The sequence below is a fragment of the Columba livia genome, chromosome 3, assembly GCF_036013475.1.
Source record: "Columba livia isolate bColLiv1 breed racing homer chromosome 3, bColLiv1.pat.W.v2, whole genome shotgun sequence".
Taxonomy (NCBI): Eukaryota; Metazoa; Chordata; class Aves; order Columbiformes; family Columbidae; genus Columba; species Columba livia.
The window spans coordinates 91,101,095-91,125,808 of NC_088604.1; the positions used below are offsets into that span (position 1 = coordinate 91,101,095).

The 24,714-nt window shown below is 49.7% G+C and overlaps 1 protein-coding gene and 1 long non-coding RNA gene across 3 annotated transcripts; one reads left to right on the plus strand and one right to left on the minus strand.

The window, feature by feature from the left end:
* Nucleotides 1-5,253: 5,253 nt before the first annotated feature.
* FOSL2 (FOS like 2, AP-1 transcription factor subunit) lies at nucleotides 5,254-22,190 on the plus strand. Of its 2 annotated transcripts, none has more exons than XM_065058179.1 (4): nucleotides 5,254-6,019; nucleotides 12,009-12,263; nucleotides 15,878-15,985; nucleotides 17,455-22,190. In XM_065058179.1, the coding sequence occupies exons 1-4, from the start codon at nucleotides 5,921-5,923 to the stop codon at nucleotides 17,962-17,964; spliced, it is 972 nt and encodes a 323-aa protein (XP_064914251.1). In that variant the 5' UTR covers nucleotides 5,254-5,920; the 3' UTR covers nucleotides 17,965-22,190. The 2 variants fall into 2 exon arrangements, with proteins under 2 accessions (XP_064914251.1, XP_064914252.1); XM_065058180.1 differs by lacking the exon at nucleotides 5,254-6,019 and adding an exon at nucleotides 6,258-6,416.
* On the minus strand, nucleotides 5,679-7,675 carry LOC135579103 (uncharacterized). Its single transcript, XR_010471553.1, has 2 exons — nucleotides 7,543-7,675; nucleotides 5,679-7,440 (listed from the first exon to the last, which is right to left on the minus strand). It is a non-coding gene; the product is annotated as an uncharacterized LOC135579103 (long non-coding RNA).
* Nucleotides 22,191-24,714: the final 2,524 nt, after the last annotated feature.

Genomic DNA, 24,714 nt, shown 5'->3' on the forward strand with positions numbered 1-24,714 from the left:
CCTGAGTGCTTGTGTCAAACTCTTTCATGTCAGCTGAAGGGAGGCTTACCAGCAGAAAGGTCAAACTGCCTCAACGAGATCTGAGCTCAGCCATTAACTCGCGTGTGTTTATCTGCCTCCTGCTATCAGGAGGACTATCAGTGTGCACCACGCGCCTTGCCTCCCTCCTCCTCCTCACTGCTGTGCTGCTGGGGAAGTACTTTGGAGGGGCTGAATCACTCAAGCAGGAACAATGAGCTGTCTGATAAGCTCAGCTGGGTAATCCACTCGGCCAGCACCAAGTGCTTCAGAGAATCACGTCCGAAACCCTGTGGTACAAGGATACAGGCTGGTCTCCCTCCTCCTGCCAGCCCAGGCTGCAATGGCACCTCAGCAGCATGGCCATGGGCCTGGTCCTGAGTGCACCTGAGCATGGGCACTTCAGGCAAGATGCTGTCTACAGCCCCTGTTCAGCTGAGCCTGAGGGGCACTGACAGTGGCAGGTTTTACAGCTCCTGAGGTCAGTGTTCGGTCCTTTCCACTCCTCTGACACAAGAAAATGTGTTCGTTGAGGCCTCGCTCGCAAATGTATCAAGAAAATATTCAAGGCCCATACTTGACTGGGCAGTGAGGAATGAGCCAGGTCTTAGCTCCACAGGGCAGGGCTCCCATCCTCTAAAACACGTCCTGCAGCCTGTCTTCCCAGATCTCGCAGGGGAGTCCCTGGGCTGTGGCGTGGACGGGCCTCGGGGGGCCCCGCGTCTGCTGGGACTGGAGGTGGTGTCTCTGCAAGAGGCAGGAGTTGGGCAAGGCAGGCCCTCATGTTGCTGAGACAGGTTTGAAGCTGGGCAAACAAACACAGGTATCAAGATAAGACTGTTCATTTTGTGCCAAGACGTGTCTAGAGCTCGACTGGTGAGATCTCTACTCCCATCTCTCACATCCTGCATACTCTGGGACTAGGAGGGAGCTTGTTCGTCCCTGGGCTGGTATCTGCTGAAGCTGTTTTCTGCTTCCCTACACCAGCAAAATGCTGTAAACTGTGCGTCGTGGTCACTCTTAATAAGCTCTTGGTGCCAATCCACTTCTTGCACCTGCTGCTCAGTGGGTTGGGAGCATCTTTGTTCTGGAACATTATAAGAACGCCAAAGCTGTTTCTGCTTTGAAGTAGTGTTTGGTTTTGTTGGCATCTGGGATCTCTGCAGAGCTGTCCCTGTGAGGAGCCGGCAGGACCACTGGCTATGGCGCTGCACCACGGCTATGGCACCGCACCATGGCTGTGCCGTGAGCCTGACTGAGCAGTGCCAGAGGGGTTTGGTGCTGGTGCTGCCACGGGTCTGCCTCACTGCTGCCCTGCCTACATCCTGGGCCCTCAGCATCACCCAAACCTGGTTCAAAAGAGGGAAGAACATCTGGCTTGAGCCTGGGCTTTTATTGTCATCAGGACTGGGAAAGAGTTAAACGATGTCACCTCATCACCAGGCTGTGGTAAAAGTGGTAAAATTAGTGTTATTACCCTGAACAGGACGTCTGGCAGTGCTCACCCCATTGAGAATGCGGGGCCAAGCTGGCTGCACGCTTGAACACAGGGATAGGATGGTCTCACTGCAGTCATCTGAGATCCATTAAGGGGAGTGACTCCCTGCCCTAAAGATACGGTGTGCTGCTGGAGTGGGGCTCAATGTGCGTCCCTCTGAAAACAATGGGGTTATTGGCAGGAGAGGGAGCTCCATGGTCTGACCGTATGTGGGTAGAAAAAGCACTCTCTGCTTGGCAAAAGGTACTGCCGAACCATGTCCAGAAACCCTTTGAAACAGAAAACCTCCATTCTCCCTTGGATACGCTGGAGTACTTAATAACTAACTGTAATTAAGTGTGAGGTGGAAGCTTAAGAGCTCGTTCCCAGAAGTTAACATCAAAACACTTGCTCTTAGCACTTAGAGAGACAATATTAAAGCAGACTTTGTGCACAGATGAAAGTACAGTTGTCAGGACAGGCTGGAGAGTCCTGGAAATGCCTACACTGCTTCTTCAGAGAGCTCAAGCAAAAGGTCTCAGGAAGCGGCAGTGCTGTTACTTCTGTAATAAAAGTCCCTTTTAATGAACAGTGGCCGAGCACCAATGGGCTTCTTCACAGGAGATATCTAAAGGGTCGTAAAAATACAAAGGGCAAGGAGAAAGAGGAGTGTGGTTGTGATTTCCCCCCTTGATCGCAAATCAGTGATTTTGTCCATGGACAGGTGGCACAGTGTGGCTGGTGCAGGTCAGCACTGCTGGGGATGCTGGAGAAGCAGGTCCTGACTGCAGGCTCTGCCACGCACTTGCCAAGGGCCCAGTCTATGCCACTGCCAAGTGCCCTTATCCTCCGCTCCTGTAAAACCACGCTAAAAAACATTCCCAGGTCTGTGTTTCAGCCTCCTAATTGCTCTAAAAATCCAGAAACATGAGGAGCCAAGGTCTCCTTTGCCTTACAATGATCCTTTCCTGCCCTGGAACCTGGGCTGGTCTTAATTTGTCTATGGTTCAGGCAAGAATGGACTAGGCAGATGTACATGTTATCTCTTGTTTTTCTGGAAGCAGGAAGCCTATTGCACAATGAGGCTTGGTCTGGATGTGGATTAAAAATGCGTATGTCTGGGGCACCATGAGCCAGGCTGGTCTGAGTAACTTTGGTCAAAAAAAGTAAGAAAGCATTACGAAGAGCTGATAGGGAATGAAGAGGCTCCATGATGATGATTATTCATGGGACATACTGACCACTTCTGTATGTGTGAGCCTTCCTTAGAAGGGGTTTGCACTTCCAGGACAGAAGTAACTCTAGCAAATTCAACCTAAATACGTGGAAAACTTCAGTGTCGTACCTGGGGGCCATGGGTCAAGTGGTCGTGGAGGGCAAGTTGGTGCTGGTCCAGTCATGGAAGAAGTTTGCTGCCCGACAGTAGCTGAGGGTTTGGCCTCAGCTGCACTTTTATCTTCCCGTACTTCTTAGAGGGCTTTCAACTTGAGGATTTACAAGACTCAATTAATTGCATCCACATTAATTGCAGCCGAATATTAAAACAGCACTTGAATGTCATGTCAAACGAGCTGTTCCCAGACCAGGTCTCACGGAAATTCAGCAAGACGGGGTATAGTTGTCCCAAAATCATGATGAAATAATGTTTGAAAACAATGCTCAAAAAGTTTGTACTTGCACAGAAACATGAGGAGACCAGGTGTTTTAGACTTAATGACCTGCTGAAGAAAAATTGTAGAAACAATCCTAAGATGAGAGGACAAGGAAACTTCTCTCTTTTCCTTTTGCAAAATGCCTCAATACCAGTGCTCCAGCACGCCCCTCTCTGCCTCCCTTGTTTCTGGCCCAAATACTTTTGCATCCCTTGCTGCACAGTAGCATGGTTTCTACAAGCTCACCAGCCTGACTTAAAACATGACCCCAGATGACAGCAGTGGTTCCCAACACCCCGCAAGCCCTGGGGGCAGCAGCAGCCTCCACCTGAGGAGCGCTGAAGGCAGAGCCAAGGGAGGTGACCAGCCAAAACCCAGCCCCCTCTGTTAAGCTTCTTTATTACGATGTGTGTTTTTCCCCATCTCTCTTCGTCTCTTAACAACTGCAGCTTGATTCCTCTCACATCTTGAACTAATTCTCTTTCCAGCAGAAAGAAGCACGTGCGGATCATCTGCCTGACGTGCAACCCAAAGGGACAACGGCGTCACAGCCTGGCGGTGCCTGCTGAAGTACCTCTCCCCCATCCCAGCCCCTCGCTCCTAGCGCAATGCAAATTGGAAGCACGAGTTTGTTTTTGCGGCCCGGTCCCCACCTCCCTCAAAGTCAGATGCTGCAGCTAATTCAGATGGAGAATTTCAATTGCCTGAAAATGAGGGTGCTGAAAATGAAGCAGCATCGGAAGTTTTAGTCCCAAATGCCTGGTGCTGAAGACTTATCAGCAATGGGCTGTTTCTTTTCGGAGTTCCCCAAGGCTCTGGGATTGAAGGGGGTGCTGCCGTCCCCCCTCCCAAGGAGGATAGTCGGAGCAGGGGAAAACCCATTACTCTTAGATGAGCTCCGGTGGGAAAATACTTTGCCCATGAGACAGCTTATATGGGATTTTACAGCTTGAACTTAGATGACTTCTCCTTCCCCAACAGCAAAAAGGACACGCTAAGGGCTGGGTGAATCCCCCAGGGAGGGTGAAAATTAAACATTTCGGGTTTAAGAGTAACGTTTTAACAATCTGTGAACTAGCAGCACTGGGGAGCTCACGTTCTCCACGCGGACGGCTCTGCTCTGTCTGCTCCTGCCACCTTCCAGCCTGTGCCGGTTAGTGACCTGGCAATGCCACAGCCACCTGAGGCGGTTGTCACAGTCCCTGCCCTGGGAGTTGCTACTGCAGGGCAGCCTAGGGCTGTTACCTGCCCTTCCTGTGACATGCCCTGGTTTGGGGGCCTGGAGTGGCTCTGCAGCCAGCTCCCAGGATGGAAAAGTAAAGAGAAGTATCAAAAATAAATTTAAAAAAAAAAAAAAAAGAGGGAAGAAAGAAAAGAAAAATAAGAGTAAATATAAAATAAAATTTTTAAAAAAGATAGAAAGTAATGAAAAATTGAAGATTAATGAAAGAGTAAAGGAAAAACAAATAATAAAAATAATTAAAATAAATAAATGCAGATAAAATAAATAAAACTAGATTAACACTGCTATAAAAACTAGCCTAACACTTGGTTTATTGATGCTGTGAAGAAACGGACCAAGAACTGGGGCAGTGCCAGTGCCGGCCACCCTCAGGCAGGCAGGGCTGGATGGATCCCCTCTATCAACCCCTCGCCGAGCCCCCGTGCGGGAGGGGGCGAGGAAGCCGGTCTGTGGGGCGAGATTTGCGGCCCGTTCCCCAAAATTCACCACTGCCCCCCCAACACTTGCAACGGTGTGCCTGCCCCTTTAAATCCCGGCGGCGGAGCCAGGGAATCCCTCTCGCAGCGCGTCATCCGCGGCAAGGAAACCCGCGCTCGCGTCGTGCGACGCAAATGACCATTTTTGGCAACGTGCGACAACGGACGGGACCAAGTGGGGCGGGGGGAGGCGGGGCCTGACGGGAACACGCCGTCGCGCCGCCCCCGCCGCTCCGCCCGCCCCGCCCGGACCCGCGAGCGCGGGTCCGGGCGGGGCGGGCGGAGCGGCGGGGGCGGCGCGGCGGACTAGCTGGGGGCGGGCACAATCCCCCGTTCCCCATCCCGCCCCCCCCGCGGCGGCGGCAGGTGGGAGGCTCCGCGCTGGCAAGGTGGGGCCGGTGCGCCGCGGGTTTGACGTGTGCGAGTGCACATGGTGCGGCGGCGGCGGGCGGATAATAAGCGAGTGGGACCGGGGCGATGCCATTGCTCTGAGTCACCGCGGGTGCGCGGAGCTGCCGCTTCGCCCTACCGGGGAGCCGCGGGGCGTTAGACCCGGTTGAGTCACCCCGCGCCGGGAAAAGGGGCGGCCGGTGGTGGTGGTGGTGGTTGGTGGTGGTGGGGGCGGAGGAGAACCGCTCCGCCTGCAGCCCCCGGGGCCGCGGCCGCTCCGCCGGCGGGGCGAGTCTCACCGGCTAGCGCGGAGAGAGGACATTGGCGTGCGCGCTGCCCGCGCCTGCTTGCGCGCACGGCTCTGCTCCCGCCGCATCGCTCCCGCCGCACCGCCGAGCCCTCCCGTCCCATCGGCACTTCGCTGCTACTTCAGCCTCTTTTATTTTTATTTTGTTGTTTTTCTTTTTTTTCTCTCTTTTTATTATTTTTTTTTACCTTTCCGCTCTGCAAAGCATTTTTTTTTCCGGTCCGCGGCGAGCGTTGGGAGGCGAACGGCAAGAGCCGAAGAGATCGGGAGGGAGAAGGGGGCGGGGAGACGGCGAGGGAGCGGCGGGTGTCGGTGTGAGAAGGCGGGGACGCGGCTCCCCCGGCCCGACCTCGGACCATGTACCAGGACTACCCCGGCAACTTCGACACCTCCTCCAGAGGCAGCAGCGGCTCCCCGGGACATCCCGAGACGTACTCCAGCGGCGCAGCCCAGCAGGTAGGGCCGGGCGCTGCCCCTCTCCCCCGGGTCCCTCCGGGGGCTGCTGCGAGCGCTCCCGGCACGGGAGTTCACCGCCACGCCCGGGGAGCGGCGCTTCCTCCAGCGGAGAGGCGCCGTCCGCGGGGGCTCAGGCGGTGCCGGGGCGCGGGCTGCCCGCAGCCGCCGTCACGTCGCCCCCGGTTGGACACCACCGCTTTTCTTCCCTCCCTCCCTGCTCGCCCGGAGTGAGTGCTGCGACTCTTCTGTGCGGGACTATCGGTGGGGTTCTCCTCCTACTGGGGCCGGTGGTGCCTACCCGGGGCCGGGGAGTGTCGTGGGAGGCAGCGGCCTGCCCTGAGCGGGGACGTGCGGCGGGGAAGCGTCCGGCGGGCTGCAGCCGTTGTCCCAGCCTCAGGTAGAGCGGGGCCCGCGGGTGTCGGTGGGGTCCCTCCCCGGTGCCCGGGGACCAGCCGCAGAGGCGGGCTGGAGCCAGCTCGGAAATCACAGGGCTCCTCCGGGCAACTCTTCTTTCCGAGGCCGGTAACGCAAATACACGGGCGCATCCCAGTCTTCCTCCTTCCTGCTTTTGTTCTCCTCGGGAGCTTTTCTGTCCCTCCGTTCACCGCTCCTTCCCGGGCACTTGGACACTGTCCTGGGCTCGCTCGCACCAGTCTGAGCGTCTTGCCTGGGACTTGAGGAGGTGCCGCCTGAGCTACTTTCAAGGCGCTGTTGCAGCCACCGTAGAACACGCAGGGGGTGGGTTGGAGTGGGCTCTAGCTTTTTCCAGCGTTTAAAGTGGTCTCCCCGCTTCTCCCCCGGCCCCGGTCCCCCGCTTTAGCTCTGTGGCGGTGACACCATTTTCGCCTCTGCCACCGGTGCGACCCAGAGAAAGGCGACGTGTTGCTTTGCTCTGCCGGCCGCTCCTTCGCTTTACCGGGAGCCGCCGACCGCTCTCCGGCTGCCGGTGGCTTTTTCCCGAGCCAGAGTTTCCCGAGGAGCCGCCGGAGCGCTCCCAGCGCTGCCGGTCCTGCTCCCCCCGCAAGCTCCCGTGCCGGGCGGCACTTGAAGAATGGGAGATATTTCCTGTGGAAACGGCGTGAATTCACGGACCTGAAAGTCTGGTCGGGTCGTTTGAGGGATTTTTCCATTTCATTTTCCTAAGAAAACAGCTCTGAATGGCTTATATGCCTACATTGAATATATCCACCACTTCTGGGGAAGGCATTACACAATCGGGCCAGTTATACAAACCTGGGTTATTTCATAACTTGTTTACATCAGCGGGCCCAGCCTTACTCTTTTTTTTTTTTCTTTTTTTGCTTTTTCAGAGTTGCTCCCCTCCTTCCCCCTTCCAATATTATTGTTTCTTGTGTGGCTTGTATGACCAAACTGGCAGCGTAAGCACATTGCTGTCTTAACATCAAGAAGTCATAGGATCACTTGAAAAAAAAAAAAAAAAAAAAAAGGTTAAAAAAAAGTCCAGTCTTAAACTTTGCCAACCGTACCAGCCCGTGACATTCCTCACATTAAAGAAGTTTTACCAGAAATGACTCTCTGCCGCTCCCCGCCCGCTCCAAACGCATCTCGCTGGTGCCCTCTGCGGGCTGCCGACCGGGGTTTTCAGGGATTGTATTAATAACTCGGCTCCGGTTTATTCCCTGTTTTACAGTAAATGCCAGGACGAGGTGCGGGGCGGGGGGGGGAAGAGGCGGGAAAGGGGAGGCTGAGAAGCTGGAAACACCCAGCAAGTTGCAAATACTTCGCTCTCCTTTTCCTCTTCTGATTCAGCAGCTGTGCTGGATTCAAGCACTTGCTGCAGGAGGTCATGAAACTCTGGCAACAGCTTAATAGTTGGTCTGACCTATAACTGGGTTTTCCCCTTTTATTTTCTGGGGCTGCACGTTTTCCCCGGGCAGCTGGTGTGCATGGCCTTTGATACGGAGGCCAGAGCCCAGTTTCTAGGGTTACTATCTGAAATGAGGCTTTGAGCAGGATACCGGCTTAGTGAGAACATAAATGTTTTCTTTAAGAATCCAGGAGATTTCTCAAGGCCTTGTGTGTCATCTTTCCCTTGATCCTTACAGATGTTGTAGATTAGGATCAAATGTGAGCATTGCCTTTACCCTAGCAGTTGGGCTGTCCTACTGATTCCGGTCTACAGGGATCTGCAGAGTTTTATCACTGCAGAAAATATGCATTGTAGAAATTTTTTCTTTGGTGTGTGTGTTTTTTTTTTTTCTTTCCCCAAAAGAAGAAAAGATGCTTCAGTCACATGTTTAAGTGGAAACTGTGTCTCTGAGCCAAAACTTCAATGCTTTTTAATTATTTTTCCCATACAACACAGCACTGGAACATTTTTCTTTTAAGTTGCTTGTCATGCTATTTTCCTAATCATTGACTTGCCATGTGGTAAACATAGACTCTAATGGGAAGAGTTTGTGTGCTTTTTCAGACCAGTTGACTTTCCCCTCAGATATCCCAGCCCTGTGTCCAGTTTTCCTTTGAGGAGATGTTCAACATGGCAGAGCCATCAGGGGCCTTATATTTTTTAATAGGATATATCCTGTACACTCTATATTGTTAAAGATCCTCTGGGTGGGTTTTAGGTGGTTTTGTTGTTGGGTTTGGTTTTTTCCATGGTTATCGTACCCTTTTCTAGAGCAGTTTCTGGTGCTGCTCGGCGCTCGCAGTTACAGTTGTAACTGAAGGCCCGGAGGGGAGTGGAGACACAACGGGGTGCGGTATGGAAACTCTGTGTTAAGATGGCAAAAGGAACCATGGAGCCGCAGCCTGAAATGTTCCTGTGCTGCCTGTGCACCTAAGCTGTGACCTGATAACATAGCCTGTCCCTGCCTGTGGCAGGACTTGCTGGAGACTCCCTTGACTGTGGATCAAGGAAGGCTCCTCTCCAACCCTGTGTTTTTAAGGCAGAACAGAGACTGACCTCAGTTCTTGGCACTCCTAATAACAGGACTCCGTTTGCTGTTTAGTGTTTGTTTGTTGTGTGGTGGATTTTTGTTTGTTTGTTTGTTTTTATGATACCTTCGTCTGTGTGCTGCTTGGGTCAGGAGGAGAGCAGTGGCTTTGTGGTTGAGCGTGTGCTGTGTGTGTAGCCCTGCAATCTGGCTATCGCCACACCTTTTCAGCAGTGCCGTGAATTCCTCGTAGATAAGGAGAACGAGAGCTGGCAGAGAGTTGCCTCCAGGAGCCTCTCCCGGGTCAGGAGAGGAGAGCTGTGGGTGTCTGGGGTGAGGAAGTGGCAGGAAGGGGTCTAGAAAGAGGAGAAACAGGGAGGCGGGTGAGGGCAGGTGGTGCTGCCAGGTGGATCAAAGCTCTCTAAAAGGAGAGCAGAGCTGGAGCTGTAGTTTGGAGAAAGGTCTGGAGCTCCAAAGTCAGAAGGCGGGTGCCCAAAAGGACTGTGCAGGTGAGGTGGCAGGGAATTTGGGGCCTGACACTGAAACCGTCAGCATCGCAGGGGTCAGAGCTGATGGCCACCGGGCAGAGTTGGGGGGTGCAGCAGCATTTTGGCATGGCAAAGCTGATCCAGTGCAGTATCCTAGATGGACAGTGAGGTATGTGAGGAAAGCCTGGCCAGCAACAACTGTAAAACCCAGAGGTAGCCTGAGCACCCTGTACCTGAAGACTCAGCCTGTCACAGCAGCATATCCCTTAATTAGTTATCTGGGAAAAAATACTGCCTGTGGAAAATAAAGAATACAGGTTTTGGGAATTTTTTAGTCTATTTTGAGGGATTAGAAAGGAAGCTCCTGACAGAAGTGGAGCATAGCACAGCCAGGGACTGCAGTCTGACTGGTCTCTTCCCTGGGTCTGCAGGCAAGTACTGCGGAGCTGCTGAGGGATGTGACTGAATTGAGCAGCTTCCCTTTGCTGTCCAGGAGCCCTCCACTAGTGTCAGAGAAAGGTCCAAGGCCAACAGTCACTTCATCAATAGCTCAGGGCCAGAGCTTTGTGTCAGACACTTGTATCTTATGTGGCTGATCTGGTAGCCAGTCTTACTCTCCTGACTTCTGATGGGAATTTTTAGCAGGTTGTTGGAGGCTGCAGTAGTGGGGCACCTGAAAATGTTGTTTTCTCTGGAATGCAAATGGTGTCTTTGCATAGGAAAGCACCAAAAGATCTCAGAATGTTTTGCAGCCACAGCTTTTTAGTGCCCCTGCAAAGAAGATATGAGCCTTTCTTCTCTGCTTTTTGGTACAGGAAAGATGGTGGCACAGGTAGGTAAAGCTCATGGTAGAAGCCACTTGTGGAGCTGAAAGTAGAACTTGTATCCCCTGAGCATCTGTGGTTTAACTAGTTTTGACCTTCCTCCCTTCTGTGAGGCTAAATTTCTTTGTTACAGTGTTATGGCTGGGGAGCCACAAAGGCATCCATCCTCTCCTGTGCCATGTGGCCACAGCCTGCACTGGGCAGAGCAGAGAAAGGGCTTTGCACCAGTAAATTCGTCTGTAGTGTTGACAGTTTGCAGCTCTGGTTCTCTGCAGTTAATTGGGAGAGGTCACAAAGGTGCCTCGCACTCTGACACGTGGGGTATGCTGAGGCTGTGTTGCGCTTGAGCTCCAGGTGAATCTTTGAGGTTCTGGCGGGGCTTTTGCCAAGGTCTTGGTGCCCATGTCATCCTGGCTGTGTAATTTCCCCACCCACTTAACTTGATTCACTCCTTCCTTCTCTTGTCCTTTCTTGCTGTATTTTGAGCTGTCCAAAGCTGTAAGTCAGCATTTGTCAGAATTCAAACTGGATCTTCTGGTCTCCAGGAGTTGGCAACTGGACTTCTTATGGCTAATAATGGCCTGAAATGCTGTAGCTATCAGAATGTGAAATACTGTTTGCAGTAGCCCTGGTTTAACAAAGCACTTAAGGTGCTTGACTAGGCACACCCTGAAAAGGAAATCTGTGTCGAAGTGCTGCCCCTTATCTGGGACGCCTACCTGAGCTGAGGTCAGGCTAACACAAGGGCTCTCGCTTCTCTGGGAAGCTAGTTTGTTGACCCAAGAATGTGCATATTTCATGGCTTAAAAATCGATGGCTGTGATGGCTGCTGGTCCTACGAGCCCCATCCCTTGCACAGTGATTGCTGGAGCAAGGCTTGTGTGTCTGTGAAACAGAGTCTAACCACTGAAAGCCTCCTGAAGGAGCTCTGCAAAGACAAAAACATTATTTTTCCCCTGCTTCCCCCTCCGGGGACAAGTGATTGTTTTCCTTCCAGTTTAGTGCCAGCATATTATCCAGATGGATTTACCTCTGTCTGAAAGAAAGTGTACATGTATTTTTGGAGGAGATCGTTACCTGCTGCCTTGGTTTTACTGCTGCCTTGTTTTGTCTAGACAGTGCAGAGAGCTGCAGGGAACTTGTCCGATCTGAATCCTAAGACCTATTTTATAGACTGCTATTAAAATACAAATCCTCACACGTAACCATCCCAGGGCTGGGTTGCTTGTGCTCTGTGTGTGGCGAGCACAGAACCACTGAACAAGAAGCAAGCTGCTGTTCTTGCTGTACCAAACCCTGTATGGACCAAGCCCAAATTTCAGGGGAATCCGTTGGCAGAAGGTGGCTTTGCCCTGCTTGGTAACGGCATTTCAAAACTTAAGTTTCTCTTCCTTTTCTTTGGACTGGCAGAGAAGTGTTTTTCTAGAAACTCCTTAATTCCCCTTTCGCTCCAAGCCAGAAGGAGTGGTGGGCACAGGCGGGAGGCGGCGGTGATGGGGAGGCTGGTATAGGGGTTGCTGGGGAGGTGTGAGGGGATGAGGAAGGGGGCTGGGAGAGGGCAGGGCTGCTCTGCAGGGAGGCGCCTGAGCCTAGCACTGTGGTGGGCAGGGGCAGCTGGGGAGGCTGCAAAGGCATTGGCAGTCGGTGCCTTTGCTTCAGGTACTACTTTGATCCTTGCTGGTGCTGCTCCTGAGGGCCTCGCTGGTTTCTGAGTAACCAGTTATATTCTGCTTCCATTGACTTTTTTTTCTCTGTTTTTCTCCCTTACCTTTCCTCCTAGAAATTTCGAGTAGATATGCCAGGATCAGGCAGCGCTTTTATCCCTACGATCAACGCCATCACAACTAGCCAAGACCTGCAGTGGATGGTCCAGCCCACCGTCATCACCTCTATGTCAAGCCCTTACTCTCGCTCACACCCCTACAGCCACCCACTGCCCCCGCTGTCTTCAGTGGCCGGACACACGGCCCTTCAGCGACCTGGTGTGATCAAAACCATCGGGACCACTGTGGGACGGAGACGAAGAGACGAGCAGGTAACCACGGTGGTGAGAGCATCTGAGGATGCCTCAAAAACAAGCATACAGAGAACTTTTCTTCCTCCCCTCTGCCCTTTTGTGGAATCTCCCGACCCCACGGGGAGGTCCCCCGTGCTGTGCAGGTGCTGGGGTTTCTCAGGGTGATGTACAATGTAAGCCAGAAGGTGATTTTATTGCTGCTTCCTCATCGTACAGCAAGACTTACCCACTCTCCATCACACGCTTCGCACCACTGGGCCACATTGCGGCTCGGTTTCAAAAGCAGGTGAAACTCTGAAGTTGAGCCTTGGGTTTCAGTTTGAATGTCTCTGCCACTCCAGGCAGAAGGAAACCTCTGAGCAAACACAGGAGGCTTTACGTAGGTCCTTTACAAATCTGACACCCGAATTACCCCAGCTGGTGTTTTATATCTGCTCTGTGGCAGCAGGTGCTGCTCCAGTCTCACTTTAGGTTGATACCACCAGCAACAGCCAGCGCTGTGCTGGGAGGAACAGCTTCCCTAGAGCACTTCAGCTCTAGTAGCAAGAGCCTTCTTGATGTCTGGAGTCTAAATCAACCTTTCCACTACAAACATGCAATTGCTTGATCTCTTTACAGTGGTGGGGTGGGAATCCCATAAGCAGAGATCTTTCTGCCCCCAACCCAGTGGCATTTTCACAGCCAGAAAGGGGTGGCTTGTGCCACTTCTGGCCCATGCTCAACCTCTTGATGGGAATATTGAACCAGGACCCTGGGTCCTGTGCTGGGGCCAGGTGGTGGACTAGATGCAAGTATCTCATCTTCTAGAAATCCTTTCATCCTTGTGGATATCTTCAAAGTGAGAAACACAGCCCTCTCTAGGGCTGTTTGTGAATAGCTAGCCACAATGCTCGGCTGGCTTGTTTTTTAAAAATATTTTAAAATCTGAATAATCTAGATCTCTCCGAATTGTTCCCAAGCAGCAGTTGTGTGGGTCGCTGCAGAGCAGTGTGAGGAGAGGCGCTGCGCTCCCTCAGTACACCAGCACTCGCTGTTGCGTGAGATCTGTTTCTAATAAGACTCACCAGTCCTACTTTTTACTTCCACGTCATCTGTTTTGCTTCACAGCCTGGTTATTTTATGTGGAGTCGCTGTCTGGTTTAGACCTAAGAGGCAGGGAAGGGGTTAAAGTCACTTATCCAGTGTGAGCCACACTACACTTCTGTTTGGGGGCCTGGTATGGGTGCACTGAGGACCTGTTTTTGGGAGGAAGGATGGGGCAGCTGTGGTGGTTCGGGTACGTGCCAGCCCTTTCCACCAGCCAGAGCTACCTCCCCGTTCCCCTCATGCAGGGCTGCTGTCCAAAGCCAGGGAAGCTCTCACGAGAAATGGAGGAATAATTAGCAACAACTAATTTGTTTGACAAATGCTGCCTCTGTGTTCACAAATTGGCCGTGAAGAGATCACCATATTCTCCGCTTTATTTGTTGTTCAGAGTTATTTGCTGAAGGATGCCTGCCAAGCAATTCCTGGCCTGTGGCTTGTTTGCAAGCCGTTCATTGTGGGTCATTCAAAGCCAAGTCCTTTTGATTAGACACGTGCTAAGGCAGTACCCAGGCGCTTTACCGTGGCTTTTTGGCTCAGGTTTCCACTGTTGGTGCTTTGAACACCGCATCGGAGTGCCTTTTTGGAAAACACTGTGTAACGCTTTATGAAAAGAGCCTGTTTTGGTGAAGGTTTCTGCCAGCGAATGCACGTATTGGGCTTGGACAAGCTACAGATAACGCATACAGCAGAGGCACAAGGAATGCCAAATCCAACCACTTTCAAACAAATCCAGCAACCGCTGACAGAATATTCCTTTTTAGACCTGGTATAACGTTAAGCACGTCCAGATTAGGGGCTTCATTCACGTTTATGAGATTTTTACAGAGTATAGCCGCTGAGATAGATAATTTAAAAATGACTGAAGGCCCTGGGAGGGGAAATCTCAGTCCCAACATATTTCAATAGGGCCTGTGCTTCTGAAGCATGAAAGGGCTCTTGAAAACTGCACACAGAGGCCCCAAGTCAGCACACAATTTGTGTGTGTGCTTAATGCATTGCCACACTGCGGGTACTCATGTGCAAATACATTTTTACCCGCCACATGTATGGGCTGGGAATGGAGCAAGCAGAGCCGTAGTGAGGAGAGTGGTGCCTGTGGGGGTCCCTTACTGGGAGGGAATATGCCAAATTCCCACTGTCTGCTTCCCAGCAGGGAGCAGGTACCTCCCCAACCGTGAGATGGAAAAGCTTTCAGGCCCAAAGCCTGTGTCCTGAAGTTCTAGAAGCGCTTATGTCTCTTGGTGTACATTCAGGGGCTTGCCCTGCATGCAGGTGAAATCATAGGCATGGATAGGATCCCCCCAGAAAAGCAGAACTGAGGAAGGGGAATGCCCAGAGGCTGAAGTAAACTCCCCTGAAGATCAAAATTAAGGAAATAAAGCAAACCAAAACAAACCAGAATGAGGTTAGAGTAAAACTAACACTAAAAATAAAAGACTAGTGAATGTCTCATTTGTAATTTTCACAGCCCTTGAAGATATTAAAACTGAAAGCTTTTATGAAAAGGTTTTTCTTTCCATTCTTCACTGGCACTACGTGAGATCTGACATGTGCTCTGCAGGCTGCTCATTTCGCTGTTGTTTGCAGTCACTGGGCCGAAGCCCCACAGCACACAGCAGCCTGGTGAGGCTGAAGCACACACAGGGCATGAGGTGGGTCCACAGTGGAGCAGGGTGCTCAGGCAAACACGTGCCGTGCATCCCCACAGCTGGCTGTTTGCTCCAGCTCCTGTGTGCCGTGTTCCAGCTGTACAGCCATGCTGTGCTGGCACCCCAGCCTCGGCAGCACTGCGAGCCCATCTGCTGCTGCTGGGATTTGTAAAACCTCATCTCAAACCCCAAAAGCTAGGCCTGACTTGACCAGATCTTGTGGGCTCCTGCTCACTTCCTCTGGTTTCACAAGAGTGTTGCGGGATGGGTTTCTATGGAATTGCTGCTGATTTACATCAGTGAGGATGTCAGCTGCCCTCAGAAAGCCCTTGATATCACTGGAGCCTTGCCTGCTGATGCAAGAAGCACAGTGTGTTATCTCGCTGAGTGCTCAAAAATCTGAGGTCAGGATTTTGGGTGGTACAAATCATTGTTGCTTCATGGACTTCATGGGAGCTCTGCTGATTTCCCTGTCTCCCCCTCCACCCCATCGCCGACCTTCAAGCTAACAACTATTTTTGTGTGGGAAGCAGCAGATATTTTCTTTCAAGAAAGAGGCACTTACAACATAGTGCTCTGGTTTTGCTTAATGTACCACCCAAGTTGTGAAACAATCAGAGCATCTTTTATCTGTTTGGCCTTGGTGCAGATTCACTGTCCTCTTACACAATCTTCCCCCTGCTCCCTTCTCCATCTTCTCCTCACCCTTCTGCTAAGACTTGGTGCAGGCAGAGATACTGTGCACTTTCATCTTCTGCTGACATCAGTGAAGAGGGGGAGTGCTCAGCATCCTGCTGGATCAGGCCTTTTTCCTTTGCATTGCGGTTGAATCTGCACAAACTTCAAGGAATGCCTTGCTCAGATCTGATTGTGGGTTTTCTTGGCTCTTGCCCACAGCTGTCGCCTGAGGAAGAAGAGAAGCGAAGGATCCGGAGAGAGAGGAACAAGCTGGCAGCTGCTAAGTGTCGTAACAGGCGTCGAGAACTAACAGAGAAGCTCCAGGCGGTATGTGCTCTGCATACTTTTCTCCTTCCTTACTGCCTGCCCTTCAGACCAGCTCACAGGGCATTGCTCTCTCTTCGCTAGTACGCTTGGAGAAGATGCTACAAAACACGTGCTTCCTTCTCCTTCCAAGGCTGCCTCTTGGTGTTGCTCCTACACAAATGGTGGTGAGGGCTTGGACCTGGAGCTCAATTTCCCTTGCTGACCACCCAAAATGTCCTAGGAGCTCCCCCTTCTAGCCTCCCAACTAGCACCAGTCTCCCTACTGCTGGTCTTCCTCCAAGTGAAAATAAAGATGCTGTGTGCATGATCCTACCATCTTCAGTGCCTTTGACCCTAAAAAAAAAAAAGCACTGAAGATGGTAGGATCATCCAAAAGCAGCTGAAAATGAGGCAGATGTCGTGTGTACCTATTGAAGTTACATCCTTTAGGCTAACCTTTATTTGGTGGGTGTAACTGATTGCCCACACAAAGCAAGCACCGCAGAGATTTGTGGTCTGGTGCTACAGAAGAAGGTAGGGATGAGTGGAAGAAGGTGGGTAAGACACTGGCTGAAGAGAAGATGAGGATGGGTTGTGCTGGAGGAGGCTGGAGGGAAGGCTTCAGTGCTTCCAGCCTTGGTCTGGTTGTATTCCATGATCTCATTAACAAGAGCAGCAGCAGCACTGAAAGCACACCAGTGAAACATGCTGTCACCTCTGATTCAGGAGATATTCTCAGTGTAGGGCAGACAGGACATCCTATAGGAAGAAATTAAGGACTGTCATGACTAAAATAACAGAATTGAAAGGGGTGCAAAGTGGAAGGTCCTATCCTGAAAGACTGAGAGCAAGTACTTCTGTGAAATGGTGAGGAAGGTACTAGTTGCCCACAGATTGACTATAAGCCATCAGTGTGATATGACCATGGGAAAGGTAAATGTATTAACTCAAGAATGCATCAAGGGAATGATACAGTGGAGCTGCAAGTGTTAGTCCTTTGTGCAAGAGTCAGGAAAGTGTCAGACCTCATTTGGAATATACACTATAGAAGGAAAATGGAAACAGTTTAGAGGTTGCTGTATGCTACCTCTGTCTACAAAGTGGAAAGAACATGACTTAAAGGAACACAAAAAGTGATGGGAGGAGATCAGAGTCCTCTGCTAAGGTGTTTGTCAGGCAGACAGCAAAGGAGAAGAATTGTTTAAATCACAGGCCAAGACAAAGTGGCAGGAGCTGCCCATGGGAAAATAAAGGTGAGCTCATGAGAAGACCATTTATAACCCTTAGATTGGTGAAGTCTGGGAATAGCCTACTGGTAGACATATGACACACAAGATGCTTGGCTGGCAATGACATGGTGTCTGCTTGGTTCATGAAGAGTCTGGAGTTAATCTGTTCATGCCAGATGGGAACTGGACCTGATGGCCATGTTCCAGGTGAGGAGCAGTGCCAGAGCCTCTGATATTTACTTATTCCCCTTTTGTCTGCAGGAAACTGAAGTGCTGGAGGAAGAGAAGTCAGTGCTGCAAAAGGAGATTGCTGAGCTCCAGAAGGAGAAGGAGAAGCTGGAGTTTATGCTGGTGGCTCACAGCCCTGTGTGCAAAATCAGCCCTGAGGAACGTCGGAGTCCACCATCCAGCAGCCTCCAGAGCGTTCGGACTGGAGCGAGCGGAGCGGTGGTGGTGAAGCAGGAGCCTGTGGAGGAAGAGATTCCATCTTCGTCTTTGGTCCTTGACAAAGGCCAAAGGTCTGTCATTAAGCCCATCAGCATTGCTGGAGGTTTTTATGGGGAAGAGGCACTCAACACTCCTATCGTGGTGACCTCAACACCAGCCATCACTCCTGGCTCTTCCAACTTGGTGTTCACCTACCCCAACGTGTTGGATCAGGAGTCTCCTCTCTCCCCATCCGAGTCCTGCTCCAAAGCTCACCGGAGGAGCAGCAGCAGTGGTGACCAGTCCTCGGATTCCTTGAACTCTCCCACCTTGCTGGCATTGTAATCCCCCTGCAGCCCCCCATTTTGCCAGTGTGTTACATCCCCCCAGCACTGTGGGGGGAGCTCCCCTCCATGGGATTAGAGACAGGCACAGGATCGTTCAAGCACAAGGGCAGCAAGAACAAGGATGGGGAAGTGCTGCAGCTCCAGGAAGGAGAGTGAGGACCAACGCCAGTTGCCTGGAGGCAGGAAATGGCAATGGTGGGACTGACGTGCCAGGACTGTTTGGAGAGGGTGATATCCCCTCTGTAGGGACAGCCTATGACCTCTTCATGGCCATAATGGACCTGGGGAGCACTCCTGGCCAGGACTGAGGGCGAGCTGCAGACAGTTGCTAGTCATCCCTTTCCTTTGTGAATTGATCTGATCAGTTGTGCTCTGTGCTTAGATCATTCTGGTTAGTTGATCTTACAGCTTCTCTCTCTCTCTCTCTCTGCTTATGATTTCCAATGTTGTTGATCCCATGACATTTCATCCAGTTGCTCTGAACTCTAAAGGCTTGGTAGGATCTTTCCTCTTGTGACAGGCTGTGGGGAAACATGTGGGGGTGCCCAGGCAGGTGAGGGGTGGCTGGGAGGTCTGGGGGAGGGAGAACCAAGAGGACCCCAAGGGCTCAGCAACAAGGGCAGAGCTTGTAACTCTGGCCTGGGGCACAGACACAGCAAACAGAGATGGCAGGAGGCTCACAAGGAAGCCTTTCTTTCTTAAAATGTAGATATATTTATCCCCTTGGGCTCCTTGAAAAACCAAGTTAGCATCTCGGGGCCAAAGTAGCGTCAGAAAAGCTGCTGGGCTGGCACTTAGCAGTGTCTTTGGCAGGGGTTTACTCCAGTTTGGTGGATATCAAATCTGCTGCTTTTTGTTTACTCTTCCTGGGCTGCTCACCGTCTAGGGAGTATTACATCTTCCTCCCCATCAGGGCTCCTGACTCAGAGGCTGATCTCCTCCTGTTAGCAAATCTTCCCTTCGGCCATACTTGCAGAACTTGCTACTGAAAAAGAGGTGGCACCACGTGCCTATATATCTAGGATGGAAACTGGCAGTGAATAAGAGGGTGAAACTAGTTAGCTATCCCCTTGCTGACTTTTTATTTGTTGAGAAACAAAGCAGCATGCATCCACAAGTTGATGGTAGCAGGTGTTGTTTGCTCAGAGATTGCCAGTTTCCAGACTTGGGGGAAAGGCAGTGGTCCAGCCTCCAGCACAGCACAGGCCACAAGGTGCTCCCGATCAGGCAGGAATGGCATGGCTGAAGTGATGACCCGTTTGAATTTGAACAGAGCTTCTGATAACCTTTGGTTATAAATGACAAATTGACAGTGGAGCAAAATTGATTGCCATTATTTGCACCTCAGTCTTTGGCCTCTGTTTCATCTTGCATTATAATTGATCTGGCTTTGTTGGGGTTGGTTAGCCTGAAGACAGAAGAACAAATCAGAGGGCTCTTCCCCTAGCCCTGGGTCCTTGTCTTCTCCAACCTGTGGGCTTGGTTGCTACTACTAAGTGCTCACAGAGGGCATGAGCTCTCCAGCGCTGCTGATCACTACTGAAAACAGTCATGTGTGTAACCTGTTCTGTCTTGGAGCCAAGCTCAGTTCCTGTTGATGTCAAGGCACTTACAAACCATGACCATATGCACACTAGGACTGCCCAGCTAGCCAGCTGCACCACTTAGGGCTTAGCAATTTGGTCCTGCTTGTTGAAGCTGTGGTGGCAGCTATTTATTTTGGTGTGAGATTTTTCTTGTTCTTTCATGTATATATATATATTTTAATCAGCTGAAACCAGGGTATTTCTTGGTCAGGCTGGACCCGGACAAATGCGATATGCAATTATAGGGCCAGTCCTGTGAAATGCTAAACTGCTGCAGTCCCTACCAACTCCCCTGGGAATTGATAGGGTTCAGCCTTGTGGAACCCAGACCTTTACTCAGCAGGGCTGGCTTCCCTCAAATCCTGGTCACTGCCCATTCCTTGAATCATTTCAAAGGGACACTACTTTGGCTCTAAAGATAGGCATTGCCCTTTTTTTTTGTTATTCCTATTATTTTTCAACCTGGGTATTTACCAAACCTGCCAGAAATAGAAAGATATTAGTGGTCCTTTTGCTTCATAAAGCTGATTGTGATTCAGGCTTTTTCTTTATTGCTTAAACACTCCCATCATTATACTGGTGCTAGAGGTTTCAAATGGAGCTCACACAATAAGCAAATTTGATAAAGGAGTTCTCTTGTCCTCACATAAAAATTAAAACTTCATTTTCAACAAAGTAGACCTTAAACTTCCCATAGTTAGTACAAAGGATCCTGTTTTCGTAAGGTTTTATGCAGATGATATCACTTTAGGTTAAACTGCTGCTTCTCTACCCATTTCCATTTTGCCAGATGCTTGTTTGGGCCAGTTTGGATTGAGAGTCTAAAACTGTTCAATAAAATGACTCTGCATGTCATTTCCACTCCTTTTTGGGGAGAATGCAACGTTGGCAAGCAGTGAATCCTAAAGTGATGCAGCTACTTTGGAGGTCAGCGGAACAGGATCACTGTCTCCCAGAACGCCAGGAGCATTCATACTAGGGGTTTTGGGAAGTCAGGTGCCTCCTCCAGCCCAAGTAAGCCTAAATCCCAGTGGAACAACAAAAATAACCTTTGTTTTTGCTCACTGTATCATTGCCACAAGGAGCTGCAGCTGGTAGTGGGCAACACTGCCTGCTGCCTAGTCATTGACCTTCTCAGTGACAGGACAACCCCCTTTCCTGTCCTGTGATGCTGACGGGAGCCACACGAAACTGCCCGGAAAAGAGGATTATTTCTACTATCTGGAAAAAGCCCCAAATACCTTGTGCCTGCCTATTTTGTCCCTCAAACCTCTTAGAGAATGTCTGTGTTGGGATCTCTGGTCTCCTGCCTTCCATATTTTGTGGATCAGCATTACCTTTGTTTAGTCTCTAGCAGACAGGTACAGCTTGAGCTCTGCTGCTGCTCTTCTGGTCTGGTCCTGTGTTGTCCTTTTCACGTTTACTGGTGTACTTTTTGGGAATTGACTGTCTTCCCCCACCCCCAAAACAGTATTTTCAAAGAGTATTTTCCCTGCTGATTCCTAGATGTACAGTGTCTCCATGTTCTGCATGTAATGGGGATGCGAGAGCTGTTATAACTAGTGTCTGACCAAGAGTTGTTGAAGTCAATAGAAAAAGGCCCAGGGAATTTCAGCTGGTATTGGGTCAATCCCTTAGTGACCAGCCCAATGAAGCCTCTAATAACACCTGAATTAATCAATGCCAAACTGGGAGGAGCAGTAGTAGCTGCGTTGAAGGAAACATTCAGCTTCCAGGTGATGTTTGCCATTCCAGTTTTGCCCTTGTTCCTCCTTCTCAGTTGTGGCGTTGCCTTCATCCATTCCTTTCTCATAGGTGTGGAGACTGGGAAGTCTCAAACTGCTGGTGGTGTGGTGGGATTTGGGACCAACATGCTGGGGACAGTAGCTCTCTGTTGTGTTTTTATAATTATTATTTAAATTATCTATTTAGTTCATCTGAACCTTTAATTTTGCTGCTTACTGTATGTAGGATCCACCTGGCCTTCATCCTAAATGGAAAGAAAAAAACAAAATTAAAACAAACCTAAGACAGCCCTCTCCTCCCCAGTATCTTATTATTTATTGGTAGGCAGCCGTCTTGTGCCTGCTCCAGCAGATCTGCCTGCCATTTATTTAACATCCTCCCAACTCACATTCCTGGTATTTGGTTGTTGCTTCTTTTTTGTTGTTGTTGTTGTTGTTGGGTTTTCTTTCTTTTCCTTCTAAAACAGACTTCTGAAATGTAAGAAACCTTATTATTATGACACGAGTTCATTTTCATTAGGAAGGCCAAGTCAAACATTTTAAGAGGTGGGGGGAACAATTTACATTTTATTTCTTATTTATTTATCATGTTTACATCTTTTTTTTTTTTTCCTGTTCAAGACTTGGATATAATAAAGAGAGCATTAAAAATACTCCAATTTTCTTTTTTCAGGCTTTTTTTTTTTATTCTTTAAATAAAAGATTCTGGGTTTTGTTGTTGTCTGTATAAAATGTAAAAAGAGACATGTTTCTGAAGATGCATTATCATTCCTCTGTGAACAGTAGGTGGAGTTGAGGACAAATCTCAGAATACAAGATAATAATAAAATCCCATCCTGTTTTACTTAATTGTTCCCCTCCTATCCTGTATAATTAAAGGGTTATTCCACTTTCTTGTTTGTGGTTACTTGATATTAAAACCATATTAAGATGTGTAGAAAATAGGTATCCAATTGTTTTTGCTCAGTGAGAGGGTAAAATGTTGTATATATCTTGATATACTGTGTAGTTCAAAGTAACATCGATAAGGGATAGTGCATCTTTATTAGAGCGATAAGTTACTAGTGTCACTGAAGTCTACTTTAAGATCCTCAGATGCAGAAAGGACCTGATTCTGATTCCACTCTCCTGGGAGAAAATTGAAAGCATCAGCAGCATTTAGCTGCTGCAAAGTGGGTGTCCGAGATGGAATCAAGCCTCTGTGATTAATAGGCGACCGTGAGGATTATCGAAGGTTTGGGGGCACCATTGTCTTTTTTATTTCCTCACGAGATCATGGTTTTTCTTTCTTTCTTTTTTTTTTTTTTTTTGGTCTACAGTGAGGTAGTTTCTGCCAAGGAGGTTCTTAAAGGTGACTGCTGAATTGGGACCCTCCTTTACTTGTGATCTTGGTATCGTTCTTGTGGTCCTGGAGAATCTCAGCTCTGAGGCATTCTCTGGTGTTGTCTCTCCTCTGTTCTTGTTATTTTACTGTAATACAGGCCTACAGTATTTGCACTAAAATGAAAAGCTTGTTAGAGAAAGCTTGCTGCTATGAAAGAATGAACATATTAAAATGGTTTTGCTTTTACAATTTTAACTGAGTAGCATTTTGTAGAATAAAATCAATCTAGACTGAAAAGAAAAAAAGACTTTTCTTTTTTTCCTCTGCACCTTTCCCCCCCTACTCTTTTCTTTTCCTCCCGTTCCTCGGTGGTGTGATGTTTCCCCCCTCCTCCTTTGGTGCTCAGTTGTAATGATTGGCTGTATTGTTGACTATGCTGCTGAGAGTTATGACACTTGTAAATCTTGTTTTAATGACATTGTGGACACCCTTTTGTATAGCAAGAGCTAACTGGAGTTTTCCTCTCTGTTAATTGAAGTCATTAAAAAGCTCCCTTTGCCATGAACAATTAAAAGCTCACATGTTCTTTCAATATGAACAAATGGGTACAGCATTGCCAGGTGCCCAGCTATAGCACGTTTCAGGGTTTCTTTCATTTGAGCAGCTGCAATCCAGACAGCTGTTTGCTGCAACAATGGGAACTGGGGCAGAGGCTAGCAGAGCAGACCACCTGGGCTAAAAGGCAAATAATGCATTAATTCTTTCATCTTGGCTTCAAAAGGGAAGGGATAGAGCTAGAAAATGCATGCTGAGGCGACTATTAATTTATTTTTTTTTTAATCCATCTTCTCACCTAGAAGGACTTCAGCTAGAAGAGCTTCTGCTCTGAAAACATGGAGTGAGGTGGAGAGCATGGTTGCTTCACTGGTAGTAAGGAGGATGTTAAAATGGGATTCCCTTGCTCACCTGGGAAAAGCTGCAGTCTCTAGAGTGGAAGGAACCCTGATACACCAGGTTAGGAGTGGAGAATGTCATATTTGAGTTAAAAAAAAAACAACCAACAGTGGTGGGGAGGAGTTGTTAAGTGAGTCATGACTAGCCAAGCTGGCACCAGGCCGAGCTGCTCTTACTCATGGGTTCCTTAGGAGTAATGTCTGCTTTGGCTTCCTGCTGGTCCCTGTCCCTCTCTCTCTCTTTTTTTTCCCCACCACCCCTTTTTTTTTTCCACCCTCCTCCCCCCTTTTTTTTTGGTTTTGTGTTTTTGTTTTAACCCCTGTTAAAGGAATTGAGATATTAGAGTAAGTTATGTGGCTGGTGTATGAAAATATTTGTGAAGCCATGGGGAATGCTGAAAGTATCAGTCACCAGAATGGGGAATACGTGTACATGCCTGTGTGAAGTGAGCTCAGTGGTCAGGAATCCATATTGTAGGAAAGCTGATGTGAAGTCATCATGGGGTGGTTGGGGCTGTGGAACCGGAGCCAGCCTTAGGGTGTCCCACGGGGTCAAGGGTGGCTCAGGGAGTGAGGGAGAACCTTTGGGATGCTTTTCCTAAATGTGCTCATCCTGGTGGGGCTACAGGAAAAAGTAGTTATTCTGGGGAGCATGGCAATTATAAGTAAATATGCCAAAAGACCCAAGAGCATCATCTCCTAATACCTATCTCCATGGGGCCTCAGGCATGTGGGAGTCCCCATTTGATCTCCTGCTGCACACCAGTTTTCTCTAAGGGGAGTGCCTCCAGGATTTCCTGCCTCATGAAGGGCTTTCCCATTATGCTGGTGCACAGAGGCATCCAGCCTCGATTTTTGTCAAACCGGCTCCTTTGGCAGTGTATCCCCCCTCCGCCCCCTCCCAAAAAAGGGCTAGCAGGAGGATACGTTCTTGCTTGCCTCCTGCCAACCTGAAGTGCTCCCTCAACTCCTGCTTGCTGACAGAGCCCTTCAACAGGATTTAACATTGCTTTTCTGCAAGCACGGGCTGTGAGGCCAGGTCTTCCACCTGATTTCCTCCCAGCACTGGCTGGTTGCGACTGCCTTTTATCATCATTAGCTCGCAGACACTGGAATGTCCGCACCAGTTATTATAATTTG